Consider the following 25,982-nt stretch of genomic DNA (forward strand, 5'->3'; position numbering starts at 1 on the left):
AGACCAGCAGGGTCTCAGGCCCCTGGCTGCCCATCAGGGGGAGGAGCCTTGCTCAGACTGGACGGGTTGGGCCCGAGGGAGGGCTGGGTGCTGCGCTCTGTGCCCCCGCTCATGGCTGTGTGTGGACGTGTGTGCCTGTGTTGCAGGGAGGGCCAGCAGTCGCCCGAGCAGTGGCAGAAGACCTACGGCAGGTGCTCGGGGAACGAGGTGTACCACATCACGCTGGAGGAGAGCGCGTTCTTCGCCGAGTACGAAGGGAAGAGCTTCACGTACGCCTCCTTCCACGCACACAAGAAGTATGTTCCTGCTGCTTCCGGAGCGGAAGTGACATCTGACTGTGTCAGACCTTTAACCCTTTGTGGTCCAATGTTACTTTTGGCATTTCAACAGTCTGGTCCAAATGAATTGGCGGGGTTGAATGTTGAACTTTTTAATGTTCTTATTGCTCGACGTTGGACCTGCTTCTAGCGCCTGGTCTGTCGAGTCGGCCTCGAGGTTGGACTGAAAAGGGTTCAGACAGAGGCTTCTACAACATTTGCGACCCCCGTTGGTGCTCTGAGTCGCAAATACTCCCCTGATGATTTTGGGGGGGGGGGCTGTAGTTCCCCGCTGCCCTACCAGCGTTGACGTATTTTCCTCCATGTGCAAACGTAAGGGACCAGAACGGGGGCCCTGCTGTGTTACAATTCTGAAAACTCTTCTGTCTCCTTTTTGATGTGCAGGTTCGGTGTCTGCCTGATTGGTGTCAGGAGGGAGGACAATAAAAACATTCTGCTGAACCCAGGCCCCCGGTACATTATGAACGCCACGGATGTGTGTTTTTATATTAATATCACCAAGGAAGAGAACTCAGCGTTTAAGAACCAAGACCAGCAGAAAAAGAGCAGTTTCTCGCGGTCCTTCTACCACGGGCCATCGCGGCTGCCTGTGCACAGCATCATTGCCAGCATGGGTAAGGCTGGCTAACCTTGGGAATGCCATTTGCTTCTCTCTTTATGAAAGAATAATAGAGATGCTTCATTTTCTATTACAATTTCAAAGTCACATTTAGAACATACTGTGTCTATTACAAACTGGATGTAATTAAACATACAGAACAAAAATGCTCAGCTGTTGAAGTGGTAAAACAGTAAACGAATTCAAAGCTGCCAACAATTGCTTTCTATTTCTGATTAGGATATAAGCACCTGGCACTTCTGTGTTGCCTTTGTAAGTTTTCCACCCAGGTATCCAAGGCTGTTTTAAATATTCCTTGTTCTTCTTAAAGCTCCCCTTCTATTCATCACCTCATTCTCACCACTGAGAGCTAAGGACGTCCAAGAGGGCGCAGGCTGGGCTGAGGCACCCGTTCCCCACCGAGTGCACAAATTTCGTGCACCAGGCCTCTAGTTTTATATAAACGTACAGTAAATTGAAACAAGGTGATTGTTTGACTTTCAATTCCTAAGTATTGCAGCATTTCACTGATCTAATGTTTCAGACTATAGAGACAGGCTTAGCAAATCCATATTTACACAAATAGAGCATTTTTTACCGGGGTGGGCAAAAATGCCCACATGATAAAGATGGAAATCACCTTTGAAATGAAAGGATAAACAAGATTTTCTGGTTAAACTGATTACCTTTTCCTTCCCCTTGATCATTAAATGATGGATATGTCGTCACAGTGGCAAATGCTCTGATGGACTCTCATGTTCCATTGTGTTAGGCACTGTGGCTATCGACTTGCAAGACACTAGCTGTCGGTCGGCCAGTGGCCCTACCCTGACTCTTCCGACGGAGGGAATCAAAGAAATCCGAAGGCCCAGCATCGCCCCTGTCCTGGAGGTTGCAGATGCATCATCCCTTCAAACATGTGACCTTCTCAGTGACCAATCAGAAGATGAAGCTACACCGGACGAAAAAATGTCCTCAAACTTAGAGTATGCTGAGGTTCTCTAAGGTTTACTGGGGTGGTGTTTGCCACGGGAACTAGTGTGCATACCTACTGGACATCTTGAATCAATCCTACATATTGCTACCCAAACAGCCTTCCTACGGGGCAGTATCTCCCTTGACTATAAAGTATTAGAAACCCTCAAATCTCTGACCGAAACATACAGGGCGGGCCCAAAGTAGGAAACACAGAGTTTATTCTTGTATCATTATTTATTAGTTATTGTATTATTTTCTATATGAACAACTGTAAACCTTACTTCTGCCCCACCCTGTGTATTTCCGGGTTCAGTTTTCTCAAATGGATCTTTTATCCTTAAAGAAAAAAGTACCTAAATCAGTATTTCCGTGACATAAGCAGCATTTTTGTAATTGTTGGTTTTAAACGGAGGATTGGCAAACCCTTTTTGAAAAGAACCAGCTAGTAAATATTTTATACTTTATGGACCACATGGTCTTTGTAGCAGCTACTCAAGTCTGCATTTGAAGCATGAAAGTACTCAGAGACAATGAATGACTTGGTTGGCTGTGTTTTTTGTTTTTTTTTAAAATATATTTTTTTTTTAAAAAAATACTTACTGAAATTTGAATTTTATATAATTTTCATGTGACATGTAATATTCTTCTTTTGATCTTTTCTCCAACCATTTAAAAATATAAAAACCATGCATATAAGCATAACCAATGGACATAGACACTAGGGGGGGAGGTTGGCATGTGCCGGGTGGGTGGGGGAGGCCAGGGGAGGTCAATAGGGGAAAAAGGAGACATATGTTCTACTATTTGTAATACTTTAAACAATATATATATATACTTTTAATTCACAAAACCAGGCGGGCGATGGGCCAGGTTTGGTACATGGGCCCTAGTCCGCCTCCCTGGTTCTAATCTATTTCCTTATCAAACTGTAGTTGCATCATAAAGTAACTGTATCTCACTCTATCAACATGGAGGATCGTAGCTGTAACTTAACAGTCCAGCTTCGTATGTGCTATTCCAGGTGATTCAGCATTTCATACTGCATTACAGGTACGCTAAAGGCTACCCCCCCTACTCTCCATACATAGGAAGTTCACCCACGTTTTGCCATCTCCTTCACGAAAAAGTGCCATTTTGCTGCTTAAGACTAGACAAGGTAAGCACCTGTCACTGTGCTTTTCTGCAAAGTTATGTCATGCTATTTCCTAATGACATACATGCAAATCCTCTTGTGCAGTCCATACAGTAAATGATTTGTACAGAGTAAAATGGGTTCGAAGAATATTATCTTTTTGAATGTAAATGTAATACAGAAAATGGTGAATTTTACTTTCTTAACTGCACTAAGTTATCCAAATTACCCAATGAATCTGTCAGAAATATATATATATATATATATATATATATATATATATATATACACATATACATACATAGAGGAAAGGAGTGGGAGAGAGAGATAGAAACATCAATGATGAGAGAGAATCATTTGATCAGCTGCCTCCTGCATGCTCCCTACTGGAGATTGAGCCCGCAACCCGGGCATGCGCCCTGACCAGGAATAGAACTGTGACCTCCTGGTTCATAGGTCAATGCTCAACCACTGAGCCATGCCAGCCAGTCTGTCAGTCATGTTTTTAAAGAGCAAAACAGAGGTGTCTAAACCTTGAACCTGTGAACTCTCCATATCCAACAACAACAAAATCCCTTCAGGTATTCCGTGCTAGGGGTACATGGTTCTATAATTATATTATTACTATACTTGTGGAGATGAAAGTCATGGGTAGTTGATTTTTTGCAGCTTCACTGAAGTATGATAAGTAAAAAATGCATGTTTGCAGTATATAATGTGCTGTTTTGACAGACATATACATGGGGATAATTTTTAAATGTAGATGTAGTGGCAAGTTTACTTTACAATAGAACATGTGTATGTGGGTATTGTGTATTCTTCATCAAGCTATATACCTGCAATTTATTTGTCTGATCAACACACATTATTTCCTGAAACATGCTAGAAAATTGGGTATAGAAAAATGTAACTATTTTCAAATTTGTTAGAAAATAAAAGATTTACTAGGGTTAGATTAATTTTACATAGCCATGTATCTTAACATTTTTTTCATCAAATTTTAGCAGGGTATAAAAATGGCTTTTCTTTTGCATGACTTTTCTCCTGTAGAGTTGCCAGCATAACTACTATGAAGACGCAAAAGCCTATGGATTCAAAAATAAACTAATTATAGTTGCAGCTGAAACAGCTGGAAATGGATTGTATAATTTTATTGTTCCTCTCAGGGCTTATTATAGACCAAAGAAAGAACTCAACCCCATAGTGCTGCTGTTGGATAACCCGTAAGTATGTTTACAAGTAAATACAAAAATAAAATGAAGAGTTTTTAATATTATCTAAAAAATATTTTTTTTTCAATTTGCTCAGAATATTTTAAATCAGACACATTATGGCACGTGATTCATTGGGAGATATAATCAGTGCTATGCTACAAAATAATCACTGGATTCGACTGTATTTCACAGATACGATTTAAACCATCATGGGAATACTCTGAGCTCTTTACTTAAAACTATTTTTGCATGTGGTCATCATTCTATACCAGTGGGACACATGCCACCAAAATAATTACAGTCATTTTCTTTAATTAATCAACTAGCCTAGAAGAACTCTGCCCAAACTGGACACTTTTGTTGTCTTTCTAAAGAACCGTTAATTATCAGAGAAGCATATTTATGATCCATCTTTTATGTTGTGCCATGACTTTGATTCTTCCGCTGTCAGAGCGTACATTTTATAACAACACGAATAAGGCATGCTTCACCGTGTTCATTAGCTTTGAAAAGGTTGGATTGATGTACTTTGTGAAATTCGACTACTCGAGCATTGCAAAATCCTTCTGCAAATGTAAATATAGGTCACTGAATGCTACTGTCAAATTTATTATATCCTAAAAGTATAATATCCCTCTCTGTGATTCAAAATTAGTAGCAGATGGCCCCAATAGCATATTTGGGATCCTCCAACTCTCCTCTTAAATTCCAAAGTGATCCACATTTCAGGATAAACTGGATGAGAACAAACTCTGGCCTTGTCTCTGCCTTTGAAATTTATCAACAGAAATTTCTCAAAACAGAGATATCTCCATAATATACTATAAGCTTCTATGCAATTCATAGTTCATTGTTTTCTCAACTATATGGTATTATCTAGTTGATAATACCATAGGCTTTTGATATATGCAAAAAATACATTGTCAGTTCTTTTAAAAAAAGATATTTTTATTGATTTCAGAGAGGAAGGGAGAGGGAAAGAGAGATAAACATCAGTGATGAGAGAGAATCATTGATAGGTTGCCTCCTGCATGCCCCCAACTGGGGACCAAGCCCACAACCCGGGCATGTGCCCCGACCGGGAATCGAACCCTGACCTCCTGGTTCATAGGTCAATGCTCAGCCACTGAGCCACCGGCTGGGCAAGTTTTTTTTAGAAACAAGAGTTGTATTTTAATTTTGGATTATTTTGCACTGAAAATTTCCTTTGCTTTCCTGATGACTTAGATTTTGCAATCCACTATTCACTGCCCGTTAGATAATTTTTATGGGGTTTGACTTTCTTTCAAAGGGTTAGGATGACTGGGCCGGTTGTAAAATGTATTAGTCCTGAGTACTTCCCGAAAGTGGTATCTAACGTTTTTATTTGTTGTCCTCTGTTCCTTTGGTCAAAAATGAGGAAACAAAAAACGAAAGACCAATAAACCCTGTTCCAGGAAGTTTCGAGGAGTCCTTTCTGCAACAATGAGGTGCCTGTTGCCCCGCAGAGGCTGGTCTTTTGCAACGTGGCCTCCAATGTTACAAAGAAATCAGCTGCCATCATGTTTCTGATTCAGAAAGCAGAACAGTTGTTTTCATAACACTGATTGCATTATATCACTCAGCAAGAGTACAAATGACACTTGCTAATGACTATTAGGGGTGGGGGAAGCACCTAAAATTAATCTTGTCCATGGTGTTGGTTTTGGAAATGCAAACTAAGTCCACTTCCTTTCCCTGGTGGCGTGGCCCCTGTTGTGACCTTGTGTTTCGTTTTGTAACCCATCTGCCACGCAGGCCAGATATCCACTTTCTGGATGCAATCTGTTGGTTCCCAATGGTTTACTACATGGTGGGCTCTATTGACAAGTAGGTGGCAAAGTCCGTGGCACGCTAACTGGTGTGGTGTCCCGTGGTTCGTCCTGTGCTGTGGCCGTGTTGCATGAGGAGTGGACTTGACCACGTAGTTTCACGTAGATGACGCATCCTGCATGTAGAGCTTACGGTCTTGTGTGGTGTTCATCGTGGAGCCCAGCTTCCTAAGCGGTCCTCTGTGGTTGAACTGAAGCCAGTTTTGCTGCATGTCGATTTTGTTGGTGTTTGCCGAGTTTCTAAAGTTGTCTCAGTTCTGTGTTGTCCACAGCAACAGCATTATTGCTTTTGGTATCTGGTTGAGGAACACCCAAAGGCTCAGCGTTGTGATGCATCAATACCTTTATCTTAACTTCAGGAAACCTTCCAAATAATTCAGAAATGCTCATTTTAAGTCAGACTTATAAATTGGAGCATTTCCTCAAGAATTCATTCTAGTAACATATATCCGAGCTCATAATTTCTAAAAATTTGTTAATTAAAAGGTCAAATGTGTGCAATGCTTCCATATTAAAATACTAATTATTTTACACACATGAATATGACATTATAAAAATATAAGAACTAAAAGATAACAACTAATATTCCTATAACATGTGTTAATTTTTTATTTAAAAAAAATGTCAACCAGAGCCTTCAAAATAAACTCAATTGAGAGTTTTATGCTTATGTTTTGCCCTGTTGAAAAAAATAGTTCTGTAACTTTGAAAGTATTTATTGGCTGTGGGTACACTGAAGATTAAACAGAGTGACATATATTTAGCCTCCATTCTACAATAATAAAACTTACATGATCAGTTGTCATAATACCAAGGAACTAAAATGTAGATATATGAAAATTACTTAAACTCATGATCATGTCCCACATTTTGTCACTAGTAATGCTTCTCTGAAGTGATAGTATTCACTTAGAATTCATGGGAAGAACAGGCTATTTAAAGGAGAATGAACCGCCCATCCGTCTTTGCCTATGTACCTCTGACACGAATTCTTCTTCTGTAACAGTATGTATGTGAGAAGAAGAACTGAGAGCATCTAATTCCTATGAGAGATGAAGGAGAATAATTACTGAAGCTGATAATTATTGAAGCTGGGTGAATGATCCCTGGGGGTTCACTAAATTCTATTCTCTTTCGCTTCTGTTTGAGATTTTTCTTAAAAACACAATTTTAAAACCTTCAAATGACTTACAACACACTACAGACACTCCCTTAGACTCTAACATTCACCTTCTAGTTCTCTCTGAAAGGAAGTCCTAGAACAGGCTAGAAAGGGAAGCTCTGCCCATTAGATTGCCTGGAACTTTCTTCATCCATACTGACTTTTCTCTTCGGCTGCCATCTGGTGGCCGAACTTCGCAAAACAGCCACGCTGAAGGTAACTTTGTTGGCAGGGTGTGGAGGGAGACAAAGTATGATAAGAACAAAAATAGAACCAGAGACAGAGAAGCATCCAACAGACTGTACAGCCTATGAGGGAAGGCGGGGTGGGGTGAGGGGGTAAGAGATCAACCAAAGGACTTGTATGCATGTGTATGAGCAAAACCAATGGACACAGACACCAGGGGGGGTGAGGGCTTGTGCTTTGGGTGGGGGACAGGAGGGCAATGGGGGGAAAAAAGAGACCCATGTAATACTATAAACAATAAAGAATTAAAAAAAATAATTTGGCAGCCTAGTTAAAAAAAAGGAAGCAATAATATAAGGCAATATTAAGTTAATATAAAAATGATAAAATTAAAACATAACAAAAATGTTTCTACAGGGTTCAGAAATGCCATTCGATTTTTATAAATTGTTTCGATACATTTAAACTCATATTTAATAATAATTACTAACATGATTTGCCAAGATGACATGTGAACAGCAGCAGCCAGTATGTTGAGTGTGGAATTAACTATTTTCAGGCATAGGGACTAGCTTTCCAGCACAGGTTCTCTCCTAGGGGAATTTTGGTCAAATTTCAATTTCACTGATTTATTGCTGATGAAACAGTCATCTTTCCTATCATAACTTCTACCCATACATCTTTTTGTAGTCAAACTCACCTTCCACCACCTCTCTTTTCCTTCTCCTATATAATAATAATGATGGAGATTTTTATTTTTAATGGTGGAGAAAAGATTTTAAGAGCTGAAATTCAGAACGTGATTTAAAATGCTAATAAGGCCGGTTGAAGGCTTATGATCTAAGGCATAACTTTTACAGTCCATAGGGACCAGGCCGCATTCATTTTTCACCGGCTTCTTTCTTTCTTTAATGCACTTTGATAGATGTAAGACCAATTATGATGAATTTCCTAGATAAAAAGAACATCTAAGTAAAGTACTGGTAGGGATTTTGCTCAGTCACCATATTGATTGGCTGACAGAGTCCCGGGCCCTCTCACCATAGAAAATTTATTTGGAATAACATTCTGTTTCCACAGTTTTAGCCATAAAATCTCTGGCACAGAATATTGTTCCTGATTCAAGCGCAGTCTTTTTTCTGGACCGCCCCTGGGGGTCTTGGACTCAAAGCTTTGGTAATACCCTCTCCCCTTATCGCAGAGTAAGAAACCCTGCCTTCCGTGGGGGAAAACACTCCCTCCAACCCGCTAATTCAACCGCCATCGCGCACTTGGAAAAGATCTCCAGGCAGCTGACTGCCGCTGATGAACCCGAAAGGAACTGCTGCTCTTTAAGTTTCACACTCGCTGTTTTAAGCCAGAAGCTGTGCAAATCAGTCAGCCCGGTTCTTCTCTGACTTCCAGCAACTCCGCACCCAGCACCCTGTTACGCTCTCTCGCGTGTGGCCTCTCAGCCAATTCAGCCTGTTTTTCTAGTTCATATGAAACAGAGGCAACAGGAGAGCGCTTTTCTAGCTTCAGGTTTCAGGGTAACATTTTCTTCTCACTGAATGCGAGGCAAAGTGTTTATCGGTGACCTGGGAAAAGGCTGACTCTATCATAACCTGCAAGAACGTGTATGTGAGGCTAGCACCCTTGTTTAACGCAACCAAAGAAATCAGGTTATTCAGCCGCCACCTCCAAAACTTTAGGCCAGGGATGGCGAGCCTTTTGAGCTCGGCGTGTCAGCATTTTGAAAAACCCTAACTTCACTCTGGTGCCGTGTCACATATAGAAATTTTTTGATCTTTGCAACCATAGTAAAACAAAGACTTCTATTTTTGATATTTATTTTATAGATTTAAATGCCATTTAACAAAGAAAAATCAACCCAAAAAATGAGTTTGCATGTCACGCGTGTCAGAGGTTCGCCATCACTGCTTTAGGCTAACTAAACACGAGTCTTGAGTAGCACTATTTATGTATTTATGGCTCCAACCTCTAACATATAGCCCTACAGAAAGAAATAACAAAAATTTTAAAAGAAACATTTCCCAGGTGTATGTATCTTTATCAGGCTCGACCACGGCAATGAACATCAGCATTCATTTTCACTCTTCACAAAGGCATCTTACGGATGAAAAATAGACACGAATCTTTGAAATAGTGTGTGAACCGTACAAACAAAATGTTAACATGTGCTATTACCCTGGGACTGCCAAATGGGTGTTGTCCATGTTTTATTAATATAATTAATAAGTCTTATTAAATATCCTTAATGCATATGCTTTGAGACAGCTGAGATCTAATGAAACATAGAGCTCCAACATGGAACAGCTCTCAGATCAGCTTCAAGTTAGACTCTGGGGCTCAATAGAGAGGACTCCAAATGTTCATCCCCACGAACACCGGCCAGGGCGCCCCTCGGAGGAAGCCAGCTGTGGGGTGACCGATGCTAGCACGGGGGTCAGTCGCCGTGTGTGAGCGGCGCTCCCCGTCCTGGGACTTACTGAAGGGCCTTTTTCTCTGTTGATTTCCGCCAAAGCCTCGATGACTTACTCAGGTGCGGCGTGACCTTCGCTGCCAACATGGTGGTCGTGGACAAGGAGAGCACCATGAGCGCCGAGGAGGACTACATGGCTGACGCCAAGACCATCGTCAACGTGCAGACCCTTTTCAGGTAAATGTCCCCCAGCCCGGCCCGCCCGTGGCCTCCGGCTCCACAGTGTGAGATGCGGCCCCTCCGTCTGGGTGGAAGGAATGAACACCAGACCCTTTCACTGAGGTTGTCTTCATTCATTTGACTCAAAAACGAAGACTGATGTAGCTCCCAGTGGTTGATCAGAACTGTGTGACATTAAACTTCTAACACTACCCAACTGGCATTGCTCAGTTGAGCTTCAATCTATGAACGAGGTGGTCAGGGTTTGATTCTCGGTCAAGTGCACATGCCCAGGTTGCAGGCTCCATCCCCAGTAGGGGGCGTCCAGAAGGCAGCCGATCAATGATTCTCTCTCATCATTGATGTTTCTATTTCTCCCTCGCCCTTCGTCTCTGAAATCAATTAAATATATATAAATATATATATATAATTAAAAAAATAAACAGAATAACAAATCTGTATCCTTTTATAGTTTAACAATAACAAATTCTAAAACATCATGCGCAGTCATAATTTGGGATGGACCCTGTGCGCTAATTTTGGTTTTATGCCCAGCCATGGCCAAAGGTATGCATTTACATCCTGGGTAACTAGGCATGAAAGATTACAAGGCTGTGGACAGGTAATGTACCCATGTTAGAGCTAAGTCTAACCTTATTATCCTCACTATGTTCCTGTCTTTGTTAATTAAACTCATCCAGGCAGGAATTCCCGCTACGGTCATCTATCAGTTTTGCTTTAATACACAATTGCAGCTAGCCCCAGAGTTTTCCCAGTGGCCGGTGACAGAAAGTAGATGGTCTGTTTTTCATCTTTATATTGGTTAGCATAACTGGGCATGTCAAAGCTCTTTACTGAATGAATTAATTCAGGCAGAGAACTATGCCATAGATATTTGACACTTCTCTGCAATGATACTCAACATCACTGAGTCAGAGCATAAATTAATTGTAGACAAGTTTTAAGTAGAACAAACTATATTATTTTTCAATTACATTATTGCTTTATCATGAGCCTAGTTCCTAGGGAAAGGAGACTGATTATATCATTTAATATCTAAAATGTTCTACAGGCAAAAAGTATGTAGGTCTTCTTAAGGCTCAGAAATAGCTTTAGCACTTTAAATATACATAATTAAATCTACTAGGTATTTAAATGTTTAAATATAAACTATTATAATGGAATATAAGCAATACGTTATAAATATAAAATGCACTGCAATGAAACATTTTATTATTTAAGTCTTACTTAACAGTTCTAGGTTTTCACTAGGTGGCAGACTTAGATAATATGTTCAGTTTCTCAGTTTAAAAAGCATAAATGGTTTTGGCTTATTCATACAGATAAGAACAGGCACACCCCCTAAATTTTGTTGTCCTCTCCAATTTCACCTGCACATATTAAGGAAATGACCTGGTTAATCATATTATCACCTACTCTTCCGAAGACTCAAAATATCTGGCCACACGTGTATACTTATATTTGATATCATGTGTTAGAAGAGGATTATAGCATCCAAGTAAGCACAGATTTAACCATTTAGAATTATATATATGAAAGATAAAAGCTGTATTTCTCAAAGAAAAATTCCCAAAGGACGAAATAAATATTCATTTGTCTGCAGCTCTGTTTTTCCCATAAATCTCTTCTCTGGCTTCATATCTCAGCGGTGTTCCAGATGTTTCTCACGAGCTCTCTGTTCACTTGTGGTTGACGCTACTTAATTTGTGAACATTTAGCCACATTTATCACCCCTAGCACAATATGTACGGCCTGGTAAATTGTGAACATGTGTAGTTCCCTCTATTGGGCCACAGAGTCTAATTTAAAGGCAAGGATTTCACTTTATATATATTTTCAGACCTTGTAGACCAAGGCTTTCCTGTTCTATTGGGTGTAGCTGAATGAACTAAACTGGTTGTTCACACGGTCTTGCTGTTTGGTGTAATGGCCAAGCTGTGTACAGTGTGAGAGCTCCCTCTACAGGGCGTTCACATCCCAATTTTACTAGTAGTCAAAGTTTGCTGTATTAATTTCCACGGTGACACTGTTCTTTTAAAATATTTCTTAAAGAAATACTTTTGGAACTCCCAGATGGCCTGAGACTGGGCACATAGACGCATTTCCTGGGTTTACCAGATGGAGCTATGCCGGCCCAAAAGCCAATGGATATTTTTTTCCTATTAGGGCCATTCTCATTTTTCAATAGTTCCTGGGAGGGAGAGGGGGAGGGGGGGATGCGCTTTTATTGAATTTGTTCTCTTTGGTGACTTCTGAGTAAGAACAAAGAGCTTCTGAAAGAATACAGATGACACGGTGTTTCTAGCTAAACTAGTTCTATGGTAGCACCCTCTTTCTTCATCAAGACTTCTAAACAAAAAGTGCACAAATGAAATTGGGAAATTATTTATTGTGACAAAGATTTATAATTAAAGAAACAGACACACTATTAGACACTGACTGTCACAATTTGGCAGGAGAGCTAACGTGTGGATAAAACCCACCAGAGTTCAAGACGTGTCATAACTCATAAAACTCAAACACGAAGGGGCCAGCGTGGGGAGAATGATTCTGACCTGGAGCGATTTTCAAACTTATCTCAATTAGATCTGAGAGGGACCTGAAGTAATGGTTGGGATCTCAAAAGATGGAGAAAGTAAGTGCATTTCAAGCAGAAATAGCAACGCGAGAGAAAAAAAAAAAGGCAAAGAGCTAGGGAAGTAGTCACACCGCCGCCGCTAAGAGCCAGTGAGGATGGTGTGTGTGACCGTGAGCCAAGTCCTTCCGAAACAGCATCATTAAGCTTGACAACAACCCACCTTCACAGAAGCTGAGCCTCAGAGCTTCCTTAACCCGCCCAAGGTTACAAAACTATTGCAAACACTGAGGGTCTGAACAAATTCTATCTTTAACCTTAACAAATCAGTAAAAGAAGTCTTTGTTTTGCTTATATTTCAATCAAATTATTGCAGCTGACTGAGATCAAGAAATATGATAATATTTGTTCTCAAAACAGAAGTGAAGAAATAAAATATAAATAAAATATAATCACGTTTCCCTGATACGCAGGCTGTTTCTTCCTATAAAGGGTGGATTTCATGAAACACCTGATACCGTAGTTGTCAAAGGCTCTGACCAGGTGAGGCTCAACTACGTGTCCACTAAGGTCACCAAGAGGGCGTACAGTTTCCCAGACAACCCTGAAAGTGTGTATTTTTAAGAATGTGCTAGTGTCTTAACTGAGATGGTGACTGAGGCCCAGTGGAGACAGACAGGAGGGGCAGGTAGTCAGGGAACAGACACCTCGGGCTGCTCAGAGGCAGCAGGCCCAGCCTCCCTGGGGTCAGTGACAGGTTCTGGCCACTCATCACTCAGATCAGGGAGTCAAAGCCGAGGACGGGTATGAACTCACCGTGGCACGGGAGCTCAGAGAGGGCTCCCCTCTTACAAGAAGTGTCGGCCCCTAGCAGGCGCCTGCATCCGTGTTCGGGCACGGAAGTAAACGCATCTGCAGAAGGAGCAGCTGGAGAAAGGTGTTGTTTTGAGCCATTTACGGGCTGTTTACATCCTGCGTATTTCCAGTCAGTTCTCGTGTCTGAATTCAAGATACGGTTTCGGCCTGGTGGTAAAAGCACCGTGTAGCATTGTGGGTGTAACACGCACGTTTCCTCGATACGCAGGCTGTTTTCCAGTCTCAGCATCATCACCGAGCTGACTCACCCCGCCAACATGAGGTTCATGCAGTTCCGAGCCAAAGACTGCTACTCCCTGGCCCTTTCCAAACTGGAGAAGGTAAGTCGCATTTAACCATTTTGGTTGGAAGAGTAATTTCTATATAGAAAGAACTGCCATCTATAATAATAAAAGGGCAATATGCTCATTAGACCGGATGTCCTTCTGGACGTCATTCCGGACGTCCTTCCTGATGAAGCTGGGGCTGCGAGGGAAGCCGGTGCTGGCAGCCGGGGGAAGGAAGGCCTACTCTTGCACGAATTTCGTTCATTGGGCCTCTAGTGAAATAATAAAAACAATAATGCTGCTTTGAATTCCTATGTGGGGGATAAAATGGTAATGTATAGATTTTTTTTTTAAATGTGAATTGATGGATTTGAACTATTTCTATCATAAGTGAATATAATGGAATATCTTATTCTATCATCATTAATCATAAATTAAAAGCATGATTTATAGCAGAATTATGTGTAACAGGAATGTGTATACTCACTCCATTTTGAAGTGGCTCCATTTATGTTATTTTTCTTTTTAAAAAATATATTTTTATTGATTTCAGAGAGGAAGAGAGAGGGAGAGAGAGAAACATCAATAATGAGACAGAATCATGGATCAGCTGCCTCCTGCACGCACCCTACTGGGGACTGAACTCACAACCCCGGGCATGTGCCCTGACCTGGAATCTAACCATGGCCTCCTGGTTCATGGGTCGATGTTCAACCACTGGGTCACACCGGTGGGCCTTGATATTATTTTTCAAAGTGCAGCATCTCACACTGTTTTCTTCAGACTTGTCACGCCTCTCAGGACATTTCCTGAGCATTATGGTTCTGCTTGCCCTTCCTTTCATTGGCCCGCCCTTTTGGTGTGGTGCACCTTTTGTTGCTGGGTGGTTTTGTACGACATTACCCTTCTTCTCAGGAATATTCCAGTTCCTGCCACTGTTTTCCCAATAACATGTCCCACGCTTGGTCATTGGTCACGTGGCGTCCTTGACGCTCCTGGTAACGAAGCTCAGCAGAGAGGGGAAATGTGACAAGTAATAATGCCACAGAGACGAGGAAGACAATAATCGCGAAAACAAATTTCCATCTCATTTCCCTCTCGACGCATCTCATTTCTCTTGTTTCAATGCATTTCATAAAATAGCCTTTTATTCATGCTTATGGCACAATTTGCTTCAAGACCACTTCCTTTAAAATTGCTTTCGAACCATCACCATTCCCCAGTGATGACGACAATTCCACCCCAGCAATCATATGGTAATTACACCCTGATGGACGAGGCGAAGTGATGAAAATGTGAGATGAATAGGGGGTATTATCATCAGAAAAATAGATTCGGTCTTTGTCCCTCGTTCCTGACACAGAGCTTCAAAAAACCCTTGGAATTTCCTGAGTGACAGGAGTCACTTTTGTTATTCAGACCTTTCAATCATGACTGATTTGCGGCTAAGCAGGCAGGTCCTGGAGGGGCCCTTAGGTAGCTTAGCGATGAGGCTGGTTGCCAGGAAAAACGACCCATATGATTAGAAGGTTGAACAGTTCAGCCTCTCACCCCATCCCCAGCTCCAGGGAGGTGAGAGGGCCTGGAGATTGAGCTTAGTCACGTGGCTAATGATCTCATTAATTATGCCTAAGTCGTGACACTTCGCTAAAAGCTCTGAAGGAGGAGGACTGGAGACTGTTCTGCTCAGCGAACACGTTGACCTGAGAGAAGGGTGTCACTCAGACCTGCCCAGATGTATCTTTTCATTTGTTCCTGATTTGCATTCTCTACAATAAAATGATAATAACTAACTGCAGCTCCTTGAACCTGGAGGGAGTGTGGGAAGCCCTGAATTTGCAGCTGGCTGGATGGGAGTGCAGTTGGCTGGCAGAAGGGCGATGGGCACAGGGGCAGTCTGGTGGGCTGGGCCAACTCTGGGTAGTTAGTGGCAGGATTGAACTGAATTGAGGACACCCGGCCAATGGCAGAGGATCGGTGTCAGAAAGCAAACCCTCATGTCTGCGAACCATGTATGACTTTATAGTGTGAATGGCAGAGCAACACGATACCAATGGAGCTAGCTAGCTTCTGGGAGAAACAGGCAAGGATGTAGAAGTGAGAGCAACAAGGCAAAATTTTACAGAATCCGCATTTAAACTCAGGCCAATAAATGTTTATGAAGCATGGATGATGAGCTGAATACCTTGTTACATATTCAAAATATAACTATGAATGACGTCATCACACAGTCATAGCTAAGAATCATGCAATCAGAATATGTTCTTCACATGTTATCAGGAAAATTTAACTAGGCAGAAAAATGTAAAATACAGCCTGGTCAGCATGGCTCAGTGGTTGTGCTTCGACCTATGAATCAGGAGGTCACGGTTAGATTCCTGGTCAGGGCACATGCCCGGGTTGTGGGCTCCATCCTCAGTAGGGGGCATGCAGAAGGCAGCCCATCAATGATTCTCATCACTGATATTTCTCTCTCCCTCTCCCTCTCCATTCCTTTCTGAAATCAATAAAAATATATATTTTTTAAAAAGAAGAACAATGTAAAATATGGAACGCTCACAAATGTTTCTATCTCAAATTTCTGGACAGAAAGAACGAGAGAGAGGTTCGAACTTGGCCTTCATGTTCCGGCTGCCCTTTGCTGCCGGGCGGGTGTTCAGCATCAGCATGCTGGATACCCTTCTCTACCAGGTATGCGAGAATTCCCTTTCTCTAAAAATGTGTACTTTTCTCTTTCACTGAGATTTTATTAAATAAATATTGTACTGGGTGTTTCTCATAGAGCTGTTAACTTGACTTAGGCTCTGAAAGTAATTCAATATTTTATTTCATGGACTTGATGACATAAAATTTAATGAAACATTTTGTAAGAGAAATGTTATTTTTCAGAATAACCTCTGAAATATTTTTTAGGCATGCTTTTGTACCAGGGTCCTACAAGGTTGTTGTCTGTTTTTTTGGCAATTTAATGTTGCTACATTCATATTACTAGACCAAAAAATATCTAAGAAAAAATCACTAGGTTAAAAAAGCTGCCTTTTTTATAATATGTATTTTCTTGCGATAAGATATCAAATTGGTGCCAATAAAATGATCAACCATTTCCTTGGCCTGAACAAAGGGATGTCTTATGTTCTCGTCTGGATGGAAGAGTTTAGTTTTCTGATACCAGCATCAGTAAAATAAATGAGTAATCAAGAAAGTAGTCTAGCCTGTCCAGTGGTTAATTAAGAGCTAATATGCTAATTGCTCAGTGGTTGAGCGTTGACCTATGAACCAGGAGGTTGCAGTTCAATTCCTGGTCAGGGCACAAGCCCAGGTTGTGGGCTTGATCCCCAGTGTGAGGTGTGCAGGAGGCAGCTGACCAATGATTCTCTCTCATCATTGATGTTTCACTCTCTCTCTACTTCTCCCTTTCTCTCTGAAGTCAATACAAATACATTTTAAAAAAGAAAGTAGTCTAGTAGAGTTACTTAAAAGGCATAACTTTTTAAAAGTCTTTGCTATGCGAAATAACAAGATGATTATTTTTTCCAATTTTAGTACTTGAAGATCAAACTGAGGGCAGTCATCCTATATAATAAAGAGCTAATATGCTAATTAGACTAAATGGCAGAATGACTGTCCCCACTTCCGGACAAAGCTGGGGTTTCAAGGGCTGAGCTCCTTGCATGAATTTTGTGCACTGGGCCTCTAGTTTCATTTAATTGATTGAATGTTTGTACATGTCATGGTGAAATGTGTTTGCATTCACCCACAGCTAAGACTAAATCAAAGATGTAGGAAGCATTACGAAGGCTTTCACTACTGAGTAGTGTTCTGGCAACATATCAAAATATATCTTATATGTCAGCACATAGAGTCTGATAATATTTATTACTAAACTATGAACTCATTAATATTTAGAGTTACTGAAATATTAGAAAATTATTCTACTAGAATAGAGCTTAATCTGTAAAACATTTATATTTCCTTGCAAATATTAGTTCTTCCATGTATTTATGACATTCTCTATTTTAAATCAACTCATTTCTTTGTTAAAAATCTAAAAATGTTTTTATCATATCTATCAGCATGAATAAAATGTAAGCATATCGAGATATTCTTGAGAATAAATATTTCCATGTCTCCTTATGGACAGCTAACTGGACATGCGCATTTAGGCCACTCACTGGATATATTTTTCACTTCCTGTTTAATGGAGGCTTCCTGATGTGTTAGGAGAAACAGCCTGTTAGCAGTGATATGATGCTCACACTGTGGCCAGTCCACACATTTCATCATCTTGTTTGTATCGCAGTCGTTTGTGAAGGATTATATGATTTCCATCACCAGACTCCTGCTGGGATTGGACACTATCCCAGGATCGGGCTTCCTTTGTTCTGTAAGTTAATCATTTTTGGCATAAAAGATGGATGGTTCCAATAAACAGTCTGAAGTCCAACGATAATGTACTTAGGCTTAGTCTCCTAGGCCATTTCCCCCCTAATATGTGCTCAAAAAAAAGTTTTTTAAAATTCCTTAGGAAAAGTTCAAGGGAAAACATTATTTGAAGTTAATAATCAAGGTCAATAGCTGTTCAGAATTCAGAACAGGTGTTTTTCCTCACTTTGTCAGAAAAACAGTATCCAGGAAGTCCTCACGCAGTTCAATTGAATTGTAATTGTTTGTAAAGGAGTATGCGGTGTCCAAGTGTATTTAAGGTGTGACTTGCCAACAATTCAAATTGAGGATTAACAAAGGACTAGTATGTGTAGCCCCCGCTGTGAGCCCTGTGCTCATCCTGCTAACATCTTTCTCAACATGGGTGTTCGGAGAACTCGGGATGGACAATTCTGTTTTGTGCTGGCGTGTCCTTTGTACGTTAAGAGTTTCAGCAGCAGCAGACCTTGTCCACTAAGCCCCAGCAGAGCCTCTGGTTATCACACCATTTAAAACAGTCTCCACGGCTTTCCAACAACTCCCAGCTGATACCAGTGACCGCTGTCTCCTGAGATTGAGCTAATCCAATGTCATACTGCCCCGCAGTGACTGGCTGCTTCATTAGGTTGGGGTGAGCCCCAGGAATAAGGCTGCGAGGGGGTGCCTTCAATAAGTTTAATACACAGATGAGTGAGCACTTACGAAAAGGCATGTTGAAATTTCAAGATATCAACAATTTCCACCTGTAAGAAGTGAAAAAATAACCACCGGGTTGTTATTTCTTAAGCAGCTGAGCTGTCAGTAATCCCTGTGTTCCAGATAAAGATTACCGAGGAGGACCTCTGGATCAGAACGTACGCCCGGCTCTATCAGAAGCTGTGTTCCTCCAGCGGAGACGTCCCCATAGGGATCTACAGGACTGAATCTCAGAAGCTCGCTACGTCTGAGGTTTGGGACTATCAAAATATTCCAGCGTTCATGCGTAACCCGATCGAAGGCAGCCAGCCCTATCAGAAGAGACGTAAACCTCTCCCTTAAAACATTTACTAGGTTATGGTTTCATGCCTTGAAGGACAAGTGACATTATAGGAACAGAATGTTTTGAGTATTTGGTCTGGCGAGATGATTATTTCCATATATTTGTAGGAAATCAAACTATTACAGAGACTTAGGACGAGAAAGATCACACCAAATACATTTAAGATTGTGATGGACAAAACGCTACAAGACAAGTGCTCAGCTATGAAGGAATGAATATGTTTTCATTTTTCTTACTAAGTCCATATAAACTGAAATGACCGAACAAAGATTGATATTCTATTCTGATGGTAGATATGACTCAAGGGTTCATGCTGTTCACTTCCACAGAGGAGATAGTATCAAGTAGGTGAGACTAGAGGAAATTAAGACCTAAATGGTATCCACTACTGCAAAACCATGGTGTTAAAATTTGTAGTATTTCCGACTTCAATTCTAATAGCTAAAATAAGGTTTCTAAAAATTTTCTAATAAAATGCTCTCTTACCATGAAGATATGAAGGTGAACTAATTCATTTTTTTATCACTCGGATACAGTGCTGTTTTGAAATAGAAAGGTAGATAAATATCCCTATTTTTCATTGAGTTTAAGCGTGAGATAATTCCCTAGCCTGCCACGAGGTAATGTGTGTGAGGCATTGCCTGAGCCTCCGTCATTTACATTCACTTTGAAAGGATTTGTTGGATCTCCTGCCCTAACTTCAATTGGCAATTTGAATTCTATTATTCTGAAAGCCAGCAACACAGGCCTGGCATAGCTGGCGCTGAGACTGCGTCCAGGGAGGGGGAGAGGCAGCAGGCTCATGGATGCTTTTGCTGGTGCAAGGGCAGGAAGCTACAGGTTTGCACATGCCCATGCTCTTACAGAGTCACACCTTCACTTTGATGGGCGTGGCATTTCACATGACCTCCTGGTATGAAAAGCAACCATTTGAAAGCAGGGAGTTTTTGTTTTTTAAGGGCTTAGCATCCAAGGAGAGCTTCTTACTTAATGATCAGATTTAGTCGTGAAAGAGCCCATCACAATGGACTGTATGAGTTCGTTCAGTTTTTCCCCCCTCATACGGAGAACAGCCCAGTTTTAGTTGTATTTGTGATTCTAGACTATCTTTGTGAAATGTTAATATTTACAACATGTTTTCACTTAGAATGCTTCAAAGAGTTCCTGAAATATTTCTTAATATCTTAATCAGAAAACATTTGATGTGGTGAATAATTAATGCATGAATGAAAAAGTGCTTTTTTATTTCTTCTGGGTTGTATGAGGGACTTTTAAAAAATCATATACTATAAGGTACATTCCAATGCCATCTTTAGAAAGGCAATACCTTAATAAATGTTAAAACATTATTCATTCCAAGAACAAAACAGTTTTCATAATCTTATTTAAATTTCATGTGAACTATGTGTGGTAGATTTAGAAAAATCCACTACATGGACTTTATTTGAATAAAGTTACAAAATACCTCATGTCTTTTGTGGTTTCAAACAATTCTATGTTAAAAATCATTTGATAAAATAATTGATATGTAAAAATTAAATCATTTCATAAAAACTTGGATTGGAGGATGTAAAGAAATTTTTATCTGGTTTATATATCATTCCAAAAGAACATATTTTCTAATAGTATTTTTTTTAGTAATGCCAAGTTAATATCAATGACTATGACTTGGCTCTTCCTGTGAAAACTCTCATGAGTTACACGATAATATCAAGGCATGAGCAAACATAGTCACAGAGCCCCAGGCTAACACCGTTCCCTAAAATGTCTAATTCTCAATGTCCATTTCCTTTCAAGTCTCAAATATCAATCAGTGTGGAGGAATGGGAAGACACCAAAGACTGCAAGGACCAAGGTCATCACCGAGGCAACCACCGCAACTCCACGTCCAGCGACCAGTCGGACCACCCCCTGCTGAGGAGAAAGAGCATGCAGTGGGCCCGAAGGCTGAGCAGAAAAGGTCCCAGACACTCTGGTAAAACAGCTGAGAAAATAACGCAGCAGCGACTGAACCTCTACAGGAGGTCAGAGAGACAAGAGCTTGCTGAACTTGTGAAAAATAGAATGAAACACTTGGGTCTTTCTACAGTGGGATATGGTATGCTCGCTCAAAATATTGTATGCTATGGACTTGTGATTGCTGGCCCTTAGTCGTTGTAGCCTTGGTTCTCCTTTAGTAAGTCGAGAATCACATTTTTGGTTCAGAGGTCAAGTTGACGGGACTAGTGGCACGTCTCGAATCGCTTCCGGAAAATTCTGATGATGATAATAAAGTGAAAGTGCTAAAAGTTTTAAGTATTTGCTTAGTTCTCTATAGGCACTGTGATGAATACATTATATGAATTATCTTCATTTTAATTTTCACAAAGACTCTTCCATTTTAGACCTAAGGAATCTCAGTCAAATAACTTTTCTAATTAGTTTGTTACTAGCATGACTGAGATTTATGTTCTGTTCTGTCTGGCTCCAGTGTCTGGCTTACACACACACACACACACACACACACACACATACCACATCTTATTCTACAGTCTGGAATAAACTGAATTTGAGGCTTTGGTAAGTAACTAAATGTATTAGATATAGACACACCAAATGTTCCTACAAAATTTGTTTAGGTTTTTGTTGTCCAGAAATAAAATGTCTTCAAAACCTATAATGTAAAGCTCAAATGCTGCTTGACCTCCATCTGTCTCAGTGGTAGGCTTCTGTGCTGATCTATGGTTGCGATATAGACCATTTGGCACAGCCTAAATAAGTAATGCAAAGATAATTTTTAAATATATCCCTTATTACTCTATAAATGTTATTTTAAAAAGAAATTCAGTCAACTTAGAGGAAACCCAAATGCCAAGGGTTCTGTTTTGTTGCACATGTGACCTGGGTAGACCAGAAGTTCCGATAATGGCAGCCTCGTGCAGTTAAGGACAAACAGGAAGCAGTCTGTATGTGCCCGCATATCACCTTTACTATGCAAGTCTCAGCTCGAAGCAATGCCCACAGGGAGCGATTTCCAACGATACGGTTAGAGTTTAGAAGAGGTGAGCTGTGTGTCTTTGAAGAGAAAGGGAAAAACATGTACTGAGTCCCCGCTCTTTGCCAGGACCAGAGTGAGATGCTTTTTGAACACTTTTCATTACTGCTTATGGCCCTGATTCATTGGTTGTTCATTGTGTTGTTCCTACTTAAATGTGGACTCATTCATGACCCATCATTTTAGGATGATCAAACAGAGTCTTACATTAGGAAGCACATTAAAAGGGAACAATGATTTTCTTTTAAAATAATGTTAGTAATTCACTGCCAATTTATGAAGTATGATCGTATTTCTCATAGAACTACAGTCCTATATTTATGTGTCCAATTGTTAGTTGTTATCTAGCTACAGTCTCTTCTTTTGGAAAGTTCTAGTAAATGACTGTTTGTCCAGGTCCAGCTGTGTTTCATGAAAATCATAATAACCCCCACGGGTGCTGGAGGCAGTGAGGCGGATCACAGCTGGGCTCCAAGAGACACAAAAACGCACCAACTAACTGCATGGGAGAATCACCAGGAACATGTTATGTTTCTGCTAATAACACTTCTATCATTTAGTTATACTCTATAATTTTTAGTATAAATTTGTTAATGTAATTCTCACACTCTTACAGAAAGAAAGAAAGGATACAGCCTACCTTTTTATGCTTCTCTTTCTTTCTCTTTTTGTTCATTCTATCCATCTATCTATCCACAGACCCATACATTCATTCTAAAGCCATGCACTGCACATGACCAATCACATAAAGATAACAGCAGGATGTGGAACCTACCACATCATGGGAGCTAGGTGCTCCCTGTATTTCTAATTCTCAAACATTCATCCATTGCTCAACAGATATTATTGGACTACCCTCCAAGCACTGTTCCAGGCGTTATTCCAGGCATGGGAATGGGGCAATGACCTCTTAAGACAAGACCTCTGCCTTTATGGACCTTCTATTCCAGTGTCAGCCAGTAGAATTAATGAACCATTTAACCTCTATCATTTGGGGAGTGTAGCTCAGAACACCTATCTCAGAGGTTTGCTGTATATGTCAAAGGGGACGATGAACAATAGTGTGCTTAGCCCAGAACTGGCATTCAGTAAATACCACAGATCTAGCATATGTCTATTTAAGTACTATATCTATCAGTGTTTTTTTTTTTTGCCCACTTCAAAAACAAATTTTGCACCTTTGGTAGCAATACCACCTCCCTTGAGGATGTGTGCTTTAAAACAATTAGCATTTTGCACGTTTGCCTGCCTTCCTTGAGGAAAGGGGACTGTCTTACTCATCTTTTCATCTTTGTATCCCCAACAAATTGCACATTTCCTGACACACAGGAACCCAGTAACAGCACATTGAATGCGTGAACAAATGGAGTTCTTACAGGCGACACAACAGGGCCTGGACTTAAATGATTTCCGTGGGTCACCTGGCCTGGTGTACATTCGCATCAGCACTTCAGTGGATGACTCGGACTCAGTATCTTGGCGCGTTTCCACCAGACCACATGTACTTTCTGCACCGCCGTCAGGGTCCTGCAGTGTTTCACCAATGAAAGATGTTCTACATGCTCTACACACAACGCATCATGGCTGATTCAACCACGAGCCGGAATCTGACTGTCCCTGAGGAGGTGTGGCCTCTTCCAGAAGGAGCAGATTTTCCTGACTTATTGGCTATGACACATAAAGGAGAGAGAAAGGGAAGAGTCAAAAGATGACTTCTGAGGGCTCTCGTTTGAACGTCTAAGAGGTGGTGACACTTATGGAACTTAGAAAAAGAAGACAAATATGTTGGGGTGAAGAGAATACATTGAGTGCCTGGAAGAATCCCAATGGCGATGTTGTGTAAGAAGCTGGATTTTTGCTGCCTGGTGCCCAAGAGAAAGAAATAAGATGCTTACATAGACCTGATAGTCATCTGCATATAGATTTTGATTAAAGCCATAGGAGTAGATGAAGGAACCCCAGATGAAAGACGACAAGAGAACTCCGGAAAACACTCATATTTCTAGAAGGTTAAGGAAAGAAGCATTATTTTTTAAATGAGAGGCTGAGTGTCTAGAACTGAATTACCCAAAAGATGATGCCTAGTCCAATAGCGTGCTATCAGTTGGTCACGTGTTTTATCAGGATCCTGAGCCTTTGGACCTTCAGAAACACCCCCCCCCCGGGGGGGGGGGGAGGTTCTCAGGTGGTTAGAGGCATCCCTCAGCATGGCAATGCCCACCATAAGCAGTTTTGTCCTTTATCCTAATGTGAGTATGTTTTCCATGATGTGGGAAAAAAAAAGTTGGAAAGTGTTGTACTATAGAGATAAGGGGAGAAGATGGCTTTGAACTCAGCTACTTTTTAAAATTTCTATTGACCTCACCTTGAGGAGGAGTCAGTGAGGGATGGGAAATAGGAGTGATGTGGTCTCTTCATGATATTACCCAGGTCTCCATATAAACCATATGTAGTCATTGAATTGAACTCCTTAGTAAAATGTTTGCTCCAATTCCTGGAGTCCATGGAAAACTCAAAATCTTCAGAATGATAAAACTTGAGTAGGAAAATAAAAATTACTGACACACTCGCTCTGTCTACGGCTGGAACCCGCTCCATTTGCTAGGCAGTGCTTACATTTGTAACAGGCAAACCAAGTCCCCAGTAGATACTGACTTCATCCCAGAACCAAAAATGAATACAACATCCTGTGAATAAGCAAGGAGAAAGGCTGGTTGTGGATGTTGCCTGAGAAGTTGTTTGTTAAGCTTGTTTTCCCCCTAATGCCACTGTTTGATACTGTGTGCTGTTTATATAAGGAAGTTCAATAACGCTGCCACTGTTTATGCACGAATTTGAGTCGTACCTAGACAAACGGGAAGGAGGTATGCTATGAGACTTACTGCAATTCAGAGTATTATGTTTTATGTTATGTTTTCGTCTCCAGGAGGCCCTATTAATTTCTGTTCCTTTGTACAGCAGTTGTGGAAATCCACACAGGGGAAACTTCTCAGAAGCACACATAAATTGCTTTTTGTATAGGCAGATGATCCCGGTTATCCCGTATCAGAACAATATCCTTTGAGTCAGTGTTGTACCTTATTTGGAGTAGCTCATTGTATGTACTCACTGGAATTCCATCTCCAGAGTCAGCCATCTACCCTCCCTGGGTAAGATTGACAGGTTTAGCAAATGAAAATCAGGGTTCCCAGTGAAATATGAATTTCAGATAAACAGCAAAAAACTGTTTAGGACAAGTGTGGCCCATGCAATCTTTGGGACCTATTCATGCTAAAATTTGTTAGCTCCTTAATCTTAAATACAAATTTCACAGTTCACTCTCTATTTTGCCTGACAACCTTATCCCCATGGCAGAATACAATGCTTTGTATCTACTTTGGGATATACACAACCAAATATATCTCTTCATTTGACTATTAATTTGATGATCTTTGGATTGTAAAAGTTTTGCAGACATACGATGATGGATTTAGTTTACTGCAGTTACATACCTTATAAGATAAGGACTTTCATTTATAGATTTTTAAAAATAGGGCCCATCTGTGTATCAATTTGAAATATAATTACAAGTATTACCTTTTCTATTCCAGGGACAGAATTTTAGGTAGATAAGCACAGTGGCAGCCCTCATTTGATGAACATACCAAGTA

The 25,982-nt window shown here is 40.7% G+C and overlaps 1 protein-coding gene across 2 annotated transcripts in view; it reads left to right on the forward strand.

Moving 5' to 3' along the window:
* KCNT2 (potassium sodium-activated channel subfamily T member 2) overlaps nt 1-25,982 on the forward strand; it is a 126,122-nt gene that overhangs the window by 94,850 nt on the left and 5,290 nt on the right. Inside the window, exons 15-26 of one of the 2 annotated variants that reach the window (XM_036355151.1) lie at nt 147-296; nt 723-952; nt 1,709-1,922; nt 2,965-3,070; nt 4,097-4,269; nt 6,037-6,108; nt 9,983-10,117; nt 13,780-13,891; nt 16,427-16,528; nt 18,138-18,221; nt 19,079-19,207; nt 21,096-21,396. In XM_036355151.1, the coding sequence (XP_036211044.1) occupies nt 147-296; nt 723-952; nt 1,709-1,922; nt 2,965-3,070; nt 4,097-4,269; nt 6,037-6,108; nt 9,983-10,117; nt 13,780-13,891; nt 16,427-16,528; nt 18,138-18,221; nt 19,079-19,207; nt 21,096-21,396 (1,808 nt within the window). The remainder of the gene's footprint in view (nt 1-146; nt 297-722; nt 953-1,708; nt 1,923-2,964; nt 3,071-4,096; nt 4,270-6,036; nt 6,109-9,982; nt 10,118-13,779; nt 13,892-16,426; nt 16,529-18,137; nt 18,222-19,078; nt 19,208-21,095; nt 21,397-25,982) is intronic. The other variant, XM_036355150.1, reaches the window with a different exon arrangement.

This window comes from Myotis myotis, unplaced genomic scaffold (genome assembly GCF_014108235.1).
Source record: "Myotis myotis isolate mMyoMyo1 unplaced genomic scaffold, mMyoMyo1.p scaffold_m19_p_21, whole genome shotgun sequence".
Taxonomy (NCBI): Eukaryota; Metazoa; Chordata; class Mammalia; order Chiroptera; family Vespertilionidae; genus Myotis; species Myotis myotis.